At 37.9% G+C, this 16,684-nt stretch overlaps 2 protein-coding genes across 2 annotated transcripts in view; both read right to left on the bottom strand.

Moving 5' to 3' along the window:
* The window catches only part of LOC107709999 (SWI/SNF-related matrix-associated actin-dependent regulator of chromatin subfamily E member 1-like), an 18,102-nt gene extending 13,140 nt beyond the window's left edge, over positions 1-4,962 (bottom strand). Inside the window, exon 1 of the mRNA XM_016514673.1 lies at positions 4,957-4,962. The gene's annotated coding sequence lies outside the window, so the exon portion shown is untranslated. The remainder of the gene's footprint in view (positions 1-4,956) is intronic.
* The window catches only part of LOC107710000 (carbonic anhydrase-related protein 10-like), a 23,690-nt gene extending 7,006 nt beyond the window's left edge, over positions 1-16,684 (bottom strand). The window contains exons 1-6 of the mRNA XM_016514675.1: positions 16,525-16,684; positions 16,150-16,429; positions 13,890-13,964; positions 5,351-5,493; positions 2,150-2,335; positions 39-134 (exon numbers count right to left, since the gene is read on the bottom strand). Coding sequence (XP_016370161.1) covers positions 39-134; positions 2,150-2,335; positions 5,351-5,493; positions 13,890-13,964; positions 16,150-16,207 — 558 coding nt within the window. The 5' untranslated portion in view covers positions 16,208-16,429; positions 16,525-16,684. The remainder of the gene's footprint in view (positions 1-38; positions 135-2,149; positions 2,336-5,350; positions 5,494-13,889; positions 13,965-16,149; positions 16,430-16,524) is intronic.

Raw genomic sequence — 16,684 nt, 5'->3', positions numbered from 1 at the left:
CTCCATTGTATATATTTGAAGCAGCTGAGACTACTAACCTTCATGAAGATAGAAACAACTGCTATTCCATTAGGACTCCGGACGGCATCACTGTAATTTAAATACAAATCCTGATTATAATGGATGAGCTGCACCTGTGAAAAGAAAAAAAAAAGTGTGACTTCCAGTATAAAAAAAAAAAAACACCCTGGATAACAAACACCTGCTAAGTGTGAATAGAGGCCAAAACATTGTGATTGTATATCTGGCAGTGCTATACTTAAAAAATAAAAAATAAAAAATGCCGTAATGCATAAAACATGCCCATACATTATATGCATATGACTGCATATAACTTCCATTGTGTCAGCTTGTAATCTCGTGCGACACTGTAATGAGGGTCAGTACATTAATCCGTATAAATATTTTGCTGTGTGTTGTGTATAAATTGTTAATGAATTGTTAATGGGAACATTACGAAGCTCCTTTATGCTCCTCCATCCTGCTTTATCGTTCTTTCAGCGCAGCTCAATGAAAGCAGAGAGATGGAAGCCAGGAAAGCTGCTGCTTAATTTTTTTTAGTGGCTCAAAATTGCATTGGAACTCATTAGAAAATATGCTTCAGTCATCAGTTATAATGAGCTTGCTTGTCAGCTTCCAAATGAAGTTGTTGGAAAGCTGCTACCCATATAACCTCATTTGGATTAGGAAAATGAAGTGAAGCTGCTGACTTCAGTGAAATCAGAGGTGAGGTGAGGATCAGAGAGGGCACATCTCTGCGCAACAATAAGATAAAGTCTAAACTCATTAAAACGATTTGATATTTCTGGCACAGATTGGTAGTCTTGACAGTTTGAAAACTGGCTCTTGTTGTACATTAAGAATTGTTTGCTCTGTTTCAGTATGAGGGTCAATGACAAGAGTCTCAACAACAAAGGAAAGGCTATCTTTTCAAAAAACATAAAACTGTAGATTAAATTCGTTTAAATTCTTTAAAAAAAACATTTGTATACATACTTTTTTACACTTTTAAAGAAGTCTCTTATGCTCTCCAAGGCTGTTGGCTTCTTAACAGTTTTGTGGAACATTATAACCATTATGTCTCTACTGTCACTTTTTTTTTAAAGATGTATTTTTTGGCATTTTCGCCTTTATCACGATAGGACAGATCATAACTGACAGGAAGCAAACTGGGAGAGAGATAGTGGGGCAGGGATCGGGAAAGGTCGGGATTTGAACTCGGGACGCCTGACTTTACAGTCAATTTTGATCAATTTAATGCATCTTTGTTGAATAAAAGAAAACAAAATCTTACTGACCTCAAATTTGTGTATAAAATAACAATAATAATACAATTTCCTTTCAATAATTCCATTCTTCTTCATTACATGACCAGGATAGTTACCCTTACATTTTTGACTGTCACTCCAAAAAAAAATATTGAAAAGAAATGACATGCTCATCATATAAGCAATTTATTCAAGTCACTGTATGTATGCATTGCATTTTTTAAAATCATTTTTAATAGTGGAATAGATTCAGACAATCAAAGAGAGACAAAAACTAGGCTCCACAATAGCTTTAAGAAGCACCTGTGTGATGGATGGGGTTTTTCCACACTATAAAAACTACATTTCCAGCACAAGACCAATTCATATCCGACTGTGCAATCTGGAAGATGACCCATTGCTTTACGGTTTTATTTAGTCCCTTCTTAAAGCACAATCACATCTTAAGATAGGAATTTCCATAATCCTGACTTTGGCCTTTAATCCTGAATAAAATGACTTTATTAATGCAAACTCAGTGACACTGTACAATGCACACATTTTGTGGGAAATCGTGAATTTATTACTCCAGTGAAAGTTGCAACAGTTGACTTGGCTTTGGAATATTTCTCTCTGATCTCCTCCAATAAGATCTCGTTGTGGGCTTTGTCTAACTCTGTTTCATGTTGTTGAAGGAAAATGGTCTCAGGGAAGTAGATTTTTTTATTTCTGGTGCAAAACTGATACGATAAAAGGGACTAACTTCAGAATTTTGCCTATTTCATTAACTTCAGTGCCAGCACTTCAAGGGTTTGTCGCCCCATCCAGGCCCTTGAAGGAAGACAGTTTTAACAGTTTTAATCAACAGACGTGATGCATTTCCAGGCTCTATGTTGCCTCACCTCTCCAGGGAAGGCCTGGCCGTTGAGCAGGTGCTCGGAGCCCCGACGGTCCTCGGCGCCAAAGTGAAGCCGGATCTCTTCCAGCCTGTAGCTGTAGCTCAGCGGCCCGCCAGAGATGTTCACCAGGTGTGACTTGTCTGGGCGCAGGGACACATGTCGGCCCGTGTTATACATCGTTCCACTGAACTGAAAAACAAACCTACGATGTAAACGAGCTGTAAATAAAACAGATTATTGGAGCATGTTTTACAAGAAAAGAAAAAAGTTTCAAAGTAAACCTTACACAAAATTAGCTTACAGTTCCGATATTTTCTGCGATTCTCGTTTCTGACCTTTCATGATAAAATCATATTAAGTGATTCCATGTTTACAGCGAGAACATTTGGGAGGACAAAGGTGAAGCAGTTTTCACATGGATAGGCTAAAAGACAATATACGCGCTTTTGGAAGTTGTGCCTCTCACACAGGAAATTCCTGGAAAAACAGGCACGAATGTAATAAACAGTTTGATTCTGATGGACTGAGGTTTTTCCAGCTAAACCTGGTTGTCAGGTGCAACTGCTGAGGTAGGAATTATGAAGCAAATGCATCGAAGCTGAAAAACGAAAACCTATAAATGGAAAACAACACCTGGAATGCTTTGTCTTTACTTTGTGATAACTCTGCTGGCTTGGGATTTCTAATTGAGACCAAAATGCATCTTGTTAAGGCACCCCAGTGATCAGAACATCTTTGTAAACAGCTGTGAGAGCGTTCAAGAATGTATTCTAATGGGAGATTTCAAATTAGTTGAATATAGTTGGCTCATTTGTGATCTGGAGACAGTTTAAGAACTGCTGATCCCTCAGGAACATGAGAATGAGCAATACATTTAGCCTGACGTCTCATCTGGATAAATTCTTAGCACGATCACTTTGAACTGTAGCCCTGAAATAATTCTGAATAAAATGGCAACTTAAGCTGAACTACAGTACAAGGGGTGACACTCATTATTCACAGCATTAATCACAACTGTCCACCAAAACTCAAAAGACTATGGAAGCCTATTTCCAACTCAGAGAAAGGAGAATGTGATGTCAACCTTTTTCCTCGTGACTGTGATTTTATTTCACGTATACACTGTCAGAAAAATAAAAAAGTGCAAAAACTGTACTTTTAGGGGTACAACAGCTTGTCAGTGGGGCAGTACCCTCAAAGGGATGCCTTTGTAACATCTTTACCCCCTAAAGGGTGCATATTGTTGCCTTAAAGTAGTAATATGTACTCTTACAGTATTATTATGCACCCTTTAGCGTTAAAGAAAGTAGAAAGGTGTCCCTTTGAGAGTACTGACCCAGTAACAAGCTGTTATACCCCTTAAAGGCACAATTTTTGCACATTTTTTTCTTAGAGTGACTTAATTTTTTACATTTGTGTTTTTAATTGCAACTTTATGTCTTATGACTGCAACTTTATATCGCACCAGTGTTATTTTTGTATTACTTATTTCAAATTTTATAAATATGTATAAAATACATAAAAAATATTTTAAATGGGCTTTTTTATATTATCAGTTTTTAATTTTTGTATTTATAATTTTATTATGTGTTTTTGTCATTTTTATAATTTTAGTTATTTTAATATTTCTATTTAGCTTTAGTTTGTAGTTATGTCGGTTTTAGTTTTAGTAATTTTTAACACTTCAAATTAAACTTACTTTATTTCAGTTGGAAAGGAAACATTTCTAATTTGAACATTTGTATTTTATTTCAGGTTTACTTCAGTTTACAAAATCTTTCTTTAATACTTTAGTACAATAACAACACAGCTGTGACTCAACAGTTGCAATTGACAATGGTCACTTTATTTCATATTTTAACCTATACCTCACATTCCCTAAACTCAAGAGATATGAGCAAGAACGAGTAAATCCGATATTTCAATTCAGTAACTTAAGAATGAATAAATGAACGCTTGCAGGTCACATATATATATAGTCCATCTAAAAGAGACCATAAACTTTTCCATTACAGCCTTGAGTTTCCATGCACAAATTCCATTATTTAACAGCCCTCCGGTAAGCAATGCCACCAACCAATCAAACGGACTTGAATTCATGGAGAACATTTAGGTCTCCAATGGAATTTTCTCTAGGAATAACATGCAACTCCCCACATAAGAGAGCACAGTCATAACAAGCTCAAAGGAGCAATGCATACATAAATGTAATTGGGTCTCCCGAAAATAAGAGCAGAAAAACCTCCAGAGGAAAACAGCAGTACATTTTTATTTCAGGCTCCTGACTAGGGTAAGTCTAGGGTACCAATGTATTATTGAGCGAAGATGAACTACGGTATATCATCCATAACCACAACCTCTTGGAGCTTCACTGGAGAATTCTTCACTGACAACCCCTGTCAGCACAGATGGTGAGCCTACCTAATCTCCCCCAGCAGATGCACAGCAGCATTAATCATAAAACAGGATGTTAAATGAGGAATTAACTCCTTCCTTTCTCTCCCGCTCTGTGGAATAAATCCCCCTTAGCGCTCAAGATCTGTATGACAACAACCGCCCGAATCCCTTCAGAGGTCAGAGCGATATCTGATGTACCCCAACCATCGATAATCAAACACTGGATTTGTGTTTGGTAAATGAGTTAAGTCACACTAATCTGCTGACTGACTGCAGGTGCACCTTATTGAAAGCAAATGGCAAGCAATTGTGCACGCCGGAGAGAATTAGCGATCTCATTACAGCACCGTTGTAACAAACTAACAGTCGTGGAGCATTAGCCATCTTCAAAGGCTTCATTTGGAAAGCTTCACTGTTGTGCTTGGCAAAAATAATTGAGGAGCTGCTTCATTGGCCAACAGAGGTGTATAAGAAAGTCACCCAATGAATTAAGACTCAGCAACAAACCAAACAACGAGCTGTCTAAACAACAGCCACAGAAGTAAATACAGAATGTGATTAAATTTGACAAATGGACCGTTAAACTGGGGTTATGCTACGTGACCCGATCTTGTCAAAATCCTAGTGAATTATGGGACATTGGTCTAAAGTGAATAATGTGTGACTGTCCATCTTCTACCAGTTCGAATAATGTGAAAAATTGCTATTTTATGACCCAAAACAGATATTATAGAAAGGATTATGATGCAACAGTCAATCATAATCTGTGATATTTTAAGAAAGAGCTTTATCCTTTCCAGTACTTACCTTACGTTGCCCTGCATTGAGCCGTAGCGGATTGAGGAAGGGGTCAAAAATCATTCGACTGGTTTCGATGTTGACCGGCGACTGTCTCTTCCCAATCGCGCACAGGTTCCAGGCAGTGTTAACTAGTCCCCAGAAAGATGGCACTAGCAAAATATAAACACAAAAAGTGAAGTTCAGAGCATTAGCTTTAATTTTCAGCTGTAGGCTGTTGCGCTTGCCGTTTTGTAATGGGTCATGATCTGATTGGAGGGGGATATGTTTGGGATTATCTCAAATTGCTCATCCCAAATTTCCTCCGTAAGCCCCGTCCATGGTGTGATGTTATTTTTGAGTTTGGATCGAGTGGTTGATATCCTTTGAGACAACCTTTTGACTAGCAATCAATTTGAACACTTAATTACCAGGCGCAGCACCGGTTCTCTTTTGAAAACGAGGTCATTATCGTGCATCCAAATGAAAGAACCGCATGTTAATGCGATTCGCTTCGCAAAAACAAACTCACGAAAAAAAAGAAACACAGATGGAATTAGTCACATTAGCCACACAGCCAAAGGACATACTTGACCTTATATGATTAATTTATTCTCGGAGATGTTTCACAGTCCTAGAACAGTAAACAACTTTATTGCTGATTGGAATGACTTTTATTAGTGCATTGAACCTCAAAACTCATTTATCATATTTAAAATCAACATGACAGATTAAGGGAGGAGCCCAGCGCCTGTGGTTTAAAGGGAAAGTTCAGCTAAAGATGAGATTTTTGTCATCATTTACTCACCCTTATGTCATTCCAAACCTGTATAACATCCTTTATTTTGACTTGACCTTATATGATTAATTTATTCTCGGAGATGTTTCACAGTCCTAGAACAGTAAACATCTTTATTGCTGATTGGAATGACTTTTATTAGTGCATTGAACCTCAAAACTCATTTATCATATTTAAAATCAACATGACAGATTAAGGGAGGAGCCCAACGCCTGTGGTTTAAAGGGAAAGTTCAGCTAAAGATGAGATTTTTGTCATTATTTACTCACCCTTATGTCATTTCAAACCTGTATCCCAGAAAGATGGCACTAGCAAAATATAAACACAAAAAGTGAAGTTCAGAGCATTAGCTTTAATTTTCAGCTGTAGGCTGTTGCGCTTGCCGTTTTGTAATGGGTCATGATCTGATTGGAGGGGGATATGTTTGGGATTATCTCAAATTGCTCATCCCAAATTTCCTCCGTAAGCCCCGTCCATGGTGTGATGTTATTTTTGAGTTTGGATCGAGTGGTTGATATCCTTTGAGACAACCTTTTGACTAGCAATCAATTTGAACACTTAATTACCAGGCGCAGCACCGGTTCTCTTTTGAAAACGAGGTCATTATCGTGCATCCAAATGAAAGAACCGCATGTTAATGCGATTCGCTTCGCAAAAACAAACTCACGAAAAAAAAGAAACACAGATGGAATTAGTCACATTAGCCACACAGCCAAAGGACATACTTGACCTTATATGATTAATTTATTCTCGGAGATGTTTCACAGTCCTAGAACAGTAAACAACTTTATTGCTGATTGGAATGACTTTTATTAGTGCATTGAACCTCAAAACTCATTTATCATATTTAAAATCAACATGACAGATTAAGGGAGGAGCCCAACGCCTGTGGTTTAAAGGGAAAGTTCAGCTAAAGATGAGATTTTTGTCATTATTTACTCACCCTTATGTCATTCCAAACCTGTATAACATCCTTTATTTTGTGAGACACTAAATGTTTCGTAGAATGTTAGAAGACAAACAACATTGGAGACCATTGAATTCAATTGTTTGGACAAAAACAGGCAAACAAAAGACATTTTCCAAAATATCTTCCACAGAAGAATCAGTCAAACAGGTTTGAAGCAACATGAAGGTGAGTAAATGATGACAGATTTTTGGGTGAACAATCTAGCATGAGGTGGAGTGAGTGACAGGAGCGCAAGAGCAGATGATATCGTGACCCTGACCTCCACACTGGCCACGTCATCCTCATTAGATCACCAAGAGCTCGGATGCTTCAATGTAAAGACAGTATCACCTTTTGTCCCCATAGGCTGAGATTATACACAGATTTATCCAGCATGGACAAGTGATCCCCTGGCCTGATTTTCCTCTCATCATGTCCAGCTCTGTGGGAGTGAAACCAGACTGGGCTACGTGATGTGTTGCCGTATTAAATTCGAAAGAGCAAAAAACACATTAGATACAAAGATTATGCTACACGAGGAAGCTGTGGAATAACACAAGCTCTTTTCCTTCGAATGCATGAAAGCTATTTACGCTGTATTTGTATTTATTTTCAGCATCTCTTTGTACAGTGACCTAAATAAATGATTGTTTCCAAACCCGTGATCTAACTTAAGGTGTAATCCTGCTTTTGTCTGGCACCCTAACAGCTACTGAGCTCATTACATCGAGTCGGTTTTTATTTTTTCACTTCTCAAATGTCTCTCTCTCGGCGCTTTCTTAAATGTCAAGGACAGACAGAATATGCAACTGCTTATAAAACTGAGGGAGGAACGAGTAAGACATTTGTGCTTATTTAGAAGTAGGCTCAGCTCAGCCTATAATTCAAAATGTAAGATATCAAAATGCTGAAGTCACAAAGCTGTCAGACACTAGTTATATCATCTTGGATAGGAGAAATACAAAAACCGTAAATATGAACATACTCATATATTTCAGGGTTTTTTTTTTTTTTTTTTGCACCAAAAACATTTTGAAAAAAAAATCAAATGATTTCCATCCTCTCTGATGCACCGATATTAAAATCCTGGGTGATTTGATAAGCTGATAATGGATGCCAACTGCCTATGTATTTCTGCTAAAATCTCAGTGCGCTTCCAGTATAGTGTTCTCTCTAGCAAACTGTGGTATAGCAAACTCTTTCTCTCATATTTCTATTAACTGTAAGTAACAATAACTAATAATATAACATCTAATTATATATAATAACTCATTTCAATTAGATACAATATAGTAATCTATAACATTTTAGTAATGAGTCCAGAAATAAATTAGCAGGTGAATTGAATCAATTATAGCTTTGTCCTGTTATGGGACACTTCCTCAAGATTTCATTTTGGTAACTTCCATACGCTGTGCTATACCGGAGGTAAAGGCTAAATATGGAAGCATATTTTTTGCACATATTTTTATAAGCTGATAGATAAAGATTATGACCAATATTAAAATTACAACAAAACTAAAAAAAAAAAAAAGTTAACAACATCGCAACCTTGCAATGTGCATTATGAAAAATGTGCATTCACTCTGAGATCTGTAAAGGATTACATTTGATAGTGCTATTAATTTATTAGTGTTTTAAAAAATTTATTTTAAAGTGTTAGATGGCATTAACAGTAATTTAAACAAAAGAAAATAATAAAGAAATTAGGCACAAACATTTAAATTCAAGCCAATATTGGTTGTTATATATCCGGTATGAACAGATATAATTTAAAAATCTTTCATACTGGTCAATAACAATATAGCTAGTTCCAATATATTATGCTTTCAACTGTATGTAGTTTTGTGAATATTTTCAACTTTGGAGTCCCCTACAATTAAGTGAGTGCAATTCACTATTCAAAATATGTCACTGTGGTAATTTCAGTGGATTGCTGTGCACATTTGTGTTGCTGCTGTAAAGCAAAATGCCCTTTTAGTGGATTTTTGCACCCATTCACCAAACTTACATACTCCCAGACAGGACATTTGGAGAATGCATAGGAAAGAAATAAAAGCCATTCACCGTACCATCAGAATGCAAACAAGACACAATAACAAGCCATGCATCCAAAAATAAAAAAAACAACAACAGCAGCCTGAGTTTATGTTTGAGGTCCCGCTGAGTCTGTTTGTATTTTTAGCTAAACTCATTCTGAATCCATTGTTAAGGTCCGCAGAGCATTTTGAGCTCTGATGCTACCAGTCTGTCCTATCCAGAGTAATATAGTGATTTTGCTGTAGCAATTGATGAGTGGTAGACAGATGGCACCCTCATCCTCAGGGATCTGTGCCAGATTTGGCTTTGGGTTCAATACATTAATGAGAACTCTCTCAAAGTGCTTTTTAGGTATGACAGGGGACAAATACATCAACCGAACAGCATACAGTACAATGCGAGGCTGAGCGCTGCTGTTACATCATACTGAAAAAGTAGCATAAAGTCTTACATTTGGAGGCAGCACATTCATTTTAATGCTACAAATATTTACATTTTACACATTCTCTTGGCTTTACACATTTCTGCATCTGAGAATTTATTCAACAATGCCGTTTTCCAGATGAAGAGAGAGGAACTAGGAATTGTTTTGTTTGTTCGGATTTGCTTACGCAATGTTTGTTCATCCCCCGAAGCACAAGTGCTGATGGGTGATAGCTGAACATATACATTTAATCACAGTATAATGGTGAATTGCTTCTTCAGTTTCGCTAAAAGTAGCACATAAATGCAATCAACCTGAAACGTCAGACCAGCACTTAATTATGGCTTATTTTTAAATGTTAAAAGCAAGAAAAAAATCTCCACACTTTATATAGTTGAGGTTTAGAATTAAGACTCTTAGGCTCACCATTTATCTTTTTTGGCATTCTTTGATGAATAGAACGTTTTTACTGCAACTTTTGATTAATTCAATCCATCCATGCGGACCCAAACTTGCTGACCCCAAACACTGTCTCTGATTTTGTTTGCGAAATATAACGTGTTGTTTTTAGTGCAAGCGAGACGAGTTATCAACATGAATTTCAAAAGTAGAACACGTCATGTAGCAGCTTCAGCGAAACCCTCAGGAGAACAGAAGAGATGTTCTCTAGCAATTAACAATGTAGAAACTTCCTGCCACAGCTATGTAAGCATATAATGAGCGCATGCCAAAAACAGGACTAAAATATTCATTCATGAATATGCACACATTAAAGAAAAGTTCATCTCTCACTGGAGTGAATTGAAGTCCATGACTGAAAATAGCCAATGCATGTCAATCATGATGAGACTTTTTGGAGCATCACATTTAACTGATAAGACAACATTATAAAATGAAAACGGGTTCTTCCTCCTAAACTTAAATTAGTCTCTTAAACCTTCTTTTAATTAATTGTAAGATATGAAAGCTAATTTGTGTAACTGGCATGATCAAAGTGACTGAGAGTTACATTTGATTCCTGTTGCAAGTATGATGAATCAATCATAAAAGCACTTTACAGTTAAAGCTGATGTGCGTAATTTTTTTTCAAATGTTAAATACTTCCTCCTATTGCAGCTTAATATGCAGAGACAGCTATAAGGAAGCCAATTTGTCAAGCTGATTCTCCTAATTGAAAAGTGTAAACACTGTGTCTCTGTGGTGCATTCAAGACATTGATTTGTTTAAGAATCCAACCACAAGAACACAACAGCAACAGCACCGACTAAACCAATGACGTTAGTTTGAGGGCGGAACATCTGTTTACCTGACCAATGGCAGACAGGGGAGGGGTCATAAAACACATTTAGAAAACAAACATCCAAATTTTTGTTTCATTTGGTGCTGCAGAAACTCCACACATCTGTACTATGCCTCATATTTGACAATAAGTTCAGATTTAACCGTAACTGATATACAGTAGTCAACATTTGAAGTGGATCAAAACCTTTCATCAAAGTTGTCCTAAAACCTAAAAGCGTTCTTATCTTAGGACAACTTTGATGAACTTTTTTGATCCACTTCAAATGTTGACTACTGTATTCTTTGACAAGTGAACACATCACAAGCGCTTTAGGGAAACACTTAAGTTTAAAGGATTACTACTAAACCATAGCCTTTAGTGTTCTCAAACCATTTGGACAAGCAAAAGAGTGTTTTTCTTGTGAGGACTGTCTTGAAATGAACACAGACACGCTCTGGGAAAGGGATGACGTTCACTATTTGAATGCTTTATCATCTTCTTTCTTTCACAGTCCTTTTTAAGTCTCAAGGACATTTACACAATATAAATCCAGAGTTTTTCTCCCTTGCAGAACACTTAATAAATAGGTAAATTTATGTGCAATACATATATTTATGAGTTGCTATAGGGCTTACTTGATATCCCCTACAACTCGGATTGATGCTGCACTACATGTCCTTCTACAATAAGTAGATCAAGCATTACTTTTTTGAAAATATAAAGACCCTTCCCTCATAAATAAGTAGGAATTGTATGGTTCTGTCCCCTATAGATATCTTCTTTATTAAAAGCTTTTAAGCATACTAAAAGGAAATTACCATTACAGTCCTTGTCAGTGTTCAAAGGGCTCCTTTGCTGGCTACATACATTACTCTGACTGACTACATAATGAAGTAGTTCGAATAGAACTCATAAAGTGTCTCAGACCTCTACTGCAATAGTAAGCATTAATCAGTTGAGACCACAAGCTGTAAAAATAGATTAAGCTATAACCAGGCCCACACGGGATCTGCGCCCGCAGAACAAGATATGGGGAGAATTCATTCATCCACCATTCACAGTGTTCTGCTCTTGCATGTTCCGTTATTAAATATTTCAGCTAATTTGATTTTGATTACAGTTTTTAAAGCTATTCTGCGTAATTCTAAATAAAAATGTCAGTCATGACATATACTATCATTCAAAAGTTTGGGGTAAGAAAGATTTTTACATTTTTTTGAACCAAGTCTCCTATGCTCACAAAAGGTGTATTTATTTATTCAAAAATACAGTAAAAACAGTAATATTTTGAAATATTATTATGATTTAAAATAAATATTTTAAAATTAAATTTTTTCCAGTGATGCAAAGCTGAATTTTCAGCAGCCTTTAATCCAGTCTTCAGTGTCACATGAACCATCAGAAATCATATAATTTGCTGATTTGCTGCTCAAGAAACATTTCTTATTATTATCAATGTTGAAAACAGTTGTGCTGCTTAATATGTTGTGGAGACTGTGCTTTTTTGATGAATAATAAAATTCAAAAGAACAACATTTATTTGCAATTGATTTTTTGTAACATTATAAATGTTTTACTGTCACTTGCTGAAAAAAGTACTAACAGTCTGTCTGGGAAACTTGATCAAAAATCATTATTTCTGCACACCATTCTGTTTGTTGATGTTATCGGCACAACAAATGTCAGCCTTAAAGGGTTAGTTCACCCAAAAATTAAAATTAGCCCATAAATTACTCACCCTCAAGTCATCCTAGGTGTATATGACTTTGTTCTTTCAGACAAATCCAGTCGGAGTTATATTAGGAATTGTCTTTGACCTTTCAAGCTGTTTCATGGCACTCACCGGGTGTTGCATGCATCAGTCCAAAAGCACTTAATTAAAATGCCCCCATCCAAAAAAAAAAAAAGTGTCTCACACGACTCCGGGGGGTGAACAAAGGCCTTCTGTAGCGAATCGATGCGTTTTTGTAAGAAAAATATCCATATTTAAAACGTAATAATCAATTTAATCTAGCTTGTGCTCACTGTTGTACACGGAAGCAGCTCTGGGTGGATGACGTATGGAGGTTGGCTTTGCGCATGCGCCGCTCAGAAGTGATGAACGCGGAAGCGCAGCGGAGAAATCAAAACAAAAGTCAAGAATTAGAAGTACAAAACGAGGATTTGTAAAGAAGAATGTCGGAGGATTTCGATATAAGCCAAGAGGAGACTGGTTTTCCTTTGCTAAAGTAAGGAAACTTTGCTTCCTTTGCTCCTGTTAACAAACGTTGGTTTTCACGAGACTCACTGGCGCATGCGCAGCGCCGACCTCAAGAGGTCATTCCGCCGGAACTGCATCCGTGTACAACAGTGAGCGCAAGCTAGATTAAAGTGATTATTAAGTTTTGAATATGGATATTTTTCTTACAAATACGCATCGATTCGCTAAAGGAGGCCTTTGTTCACCCCCCGGAGTCGTGTGACACTTTTTTTTTTAATGGATGGGCGCATTTTAATTAAGTGCTTTTTGACTGATGCATGCAACACCCGCTGAGTGCCATGAAACAGCTTGAAAGATCAAAGACCATTTTTAATATAACTCCGACTGGATTCGTCTGAAAGAAGAAAGATATACACCTATGATGACTTGAGGATGAGTAATTTATGGGCTAATTTTCATTTTTGGGTGAACTAACCCTTTAAAGTTCACCTTTAAAATAACCTCTATCTTGCTTGCATCATTTAGCGACCTTAAACGTATCAGGCTAACTAATCTAGTGTTGAAATGTTAGCACTATAAACTCCCCATTTAAGCTCTAAATTATAATGCAGCATGTGCGAAGTACCGTTAAATAACTTTTCACCCTGATTTGTGTTAAATCATCTCCTTCACACCGCATACATACATTAAACGTGTGAATCAAACAGAATAAAATATTCATTGGCACCCTGGAGCTTCATGTGCTATATGTCAACACACAAAGCCTCTGCGAATAAAGCATCAACCGGTGCATATCTTGCGCGTCTTAGCAGCATGACTCTTGACAAGACACATTCTGCATACTCTCACACCGTTTTCTTTTTTGAAAGGCTTACCTGGTATAAAGCTCCCCTGGACAACATCTTTGTATGCCCACCAACCATCGTGCAGCTTTGATGACACTGGCTGTGCTGCGGGAAAAGAAGAGATTCACACATCACTCACCCACTGCTCTTTGAAAATACAGTCACACCTGTAATAGACCCGAGCTCCCCGCGGAGAGAAGTTTCTGCTGTCAAATGAGATGAAGTTGTCTGCTTCAAGGCACATTTAAAAAGTCTTTCTGAGGCAAAACTCGACAAAAAAACAGCATGCAAATTTATAAAGTCAATATTTGCCTAGCACCGCTTAATTGCAAGCAAAAAAAGCACATTTGTGTGATGACGACAGATGCATCCTGGATGCTCTGCTCTGGGCCTTGTCGGCAGGAAAGTAGGTCACAGAGGCAGCAGACTCCAGCATTCTGAATTCACTCTGTTATCTCACATCACGATTCCCCTCACCTCTCTCCCTCTGGCTTCAGGCTGCGGCTTGCATCATATCCACTGCCAAATCAAGCACTCAGGGCTGCTCTTTAAATACCCCACACCACGGCTCTACTCTCAAGCCAGGTCGCTTTGATGCGCCCGTCATGAATGGGGTGGAGGATTGGAGCCCAATTTGCTTCCACCCCAATTTATCGACATCTGTATCTGAGAAGCTTGTGCACTTTCACTTATGTGAATCGTAGGAAGCTGTTATTTCTGAGGCTACAGTCTGCAGTATCTAGAAGCATCGAGAGCCGTGGATTTGCTGGAAATGCAGGTGCTGAGATTCATATGCCGGGAGATTCGCGAAATGCTGACACTTGAATGGAGCGCCGCTACCAATATATCCTCTCTGTTGTGTGTGGCTCCCTGTGCGATATTGAGCTGAACATAAAAGGGCTTGTATATTATTTTACACCACACGTTTTTGTCACGCATGAATCACTTTGATATTATTGGCTGGAATGAGGAAAATAAACCTCACGCTTTTAACCAGGTAGCTTCTTTCTTTTCTCTCTCTCCTCCTCACAGCCGTCGTCCCCTTTGTACTAGCCTGACCTCAGATCACACGTCAACTTCCTTTCAAACATATTACCAGCTTTTCTGTAGAAACCATTCATGCACATATCCAGCTCTTTGAAGATCTAACTTGTGTTTGGGTTTTATAGATGCCCATCCACCGGAGAAAGGATGACGTCAAACTCTGGACTGCCAAAACAAACTGGGTACTTCAATAGTGCATAAGAATAGAAGAACCTCACAGACTCTAGATGAGCTTTACTCTGAGGCGTATGACTCACTGACAACCTCTTTACATTGATTTTTTTTAATACTCTCATCTAGTATGTTTTCCTTTGCCTTTTTTCTTTTATTATTCTTAGCAATGAAATGCATTTTCTTGTGATGTTTAATATCACTTTAAGATGTTTGCACTCATTGGAGAATGATTATCTGAGAAGAGAAACACCAAAGATGAAAAGAATTGAGAACTAGTTGAAACCAACCTAAGATGGTTTGCTGGTCTCCCTGTTTCAGACCTGTTGGCTGATTTTAAAAGGGTTTGGACACTTTTTAACTGAATAGGCTAGTAGATCCTGTGGACCACCTGAAGACCATCTTGGCCAGGCTGGAAAGCCATCTCAAACAACGCTAAAGACCTGCAAACTATCTTAATCTGGTTTAAGACAATATTCTTCTAATCCCTGGTTATTCTTTTCTCAAAACTGGTGTTTTTTTTTTTAGCAAGGAATACAAGAAAACAACAGCTATGCAGGAAATGAAATTTATGGGAATCATTTTTTTCCTATCCAAATCCCTGCTGTTACATTTAAAATCTTTTCATTTTTGAGATGACCACTCTGCTGCAGGGGGAAAAAACATGAGCTAAACCCAGTCTAAACTAGCTGGTTGGTCCTATCTAGTCTCACAGCCTGGTCAAATGGGCTGGTTTTGAGTACTTTTCAGATTGGCCAGACCAGCTAGACCAACAGAAGACCATCTTGGTTAGGCTGGGAGACCATGTTAACAGCAAAAGCCTGCATAAATCAGATACAACTAGTCAGTCAGTAAACAATCACTTCAGACAGTAAATATCCAGCATTGTTTTATGAGCACAAGATGAATTAGGCTATCACTTTCAAATGACACATTCAATTTAATAGCTGTTTAGCTTTGGATGTTTCTGCGTTATGCCAGCATAATGAAAATGCCGCTATATTAACCACAGAGCTGTCAGCAGTTAAACATCTTACGCGTCCTGAGAGAGTTTTCATATGTGAACACAGTTTACCTTCTACAAAGATGACATTAATGTTGAGAATCAGAATTAACTCCCAAACGTGCGGCATTCTTCATTTAGTCCATCAGGTAATTAACTTGATAAAGTCTGAAGCGTCATTCCCCGCGAGCGACGCCGACTCGCGCGCTCCCGTCACTCTCAAATATGAAGAACATCGTCCTCTCCAAAAGACGCGACCCACCGCGCAGATTCACTCTGAAACGTACCAACCCAAAAACCACTAGACAGTTCACAGCGTAGAAACTTGCGAGTTCAGACGCCGACCTGTCGGCTGGTATCGCGAAAACCAAATTAGACCAAAGCAACGGCTTTATTTATCCTTGTTTGTGCTCTTAGGTTAGTCGTGGACGGCGTTTGCGGCGTTACCTGACAGAGCGCGCGGATCTGAGGTTTAGCGCGTGCTGATCCCCCTGCAGGCGGGGCTCGCGCTCCCGTGACGCTCGCTTGAGAATGCGGGTAGTTTTGACATCTATTCAAACTCTAATGCAATTACTTTCCTGCTGGTGTGAGGTTTAACAGGATTAGA

The sequence above is a fragment of the Sinocyclocheilus rhinocerous genome, unplaced genomic scaffold (genome assembly GCF_001515625.1).
Source record: "Sinocyclocheilus rhinocerous isolate Xijiao unplaced genomic scaffold, SAMN03320098_v1.1 scaffold1799, whole genome shotgun sequence".
NCBI classification, from domain to species: domain Eukaryota; kingdom Metazoa; phylum Chordata; class Actinopteri; order Cypriniformes; family Cyprinidae; genus Sinocyclocheilus; species Sinocyclocheilus rhinocerous.
The sequence above is the reverse complement of the archived record's forward strand: the minus strand, read 5'-3'. Positions and strand labels throughout refer to the sequence as shown.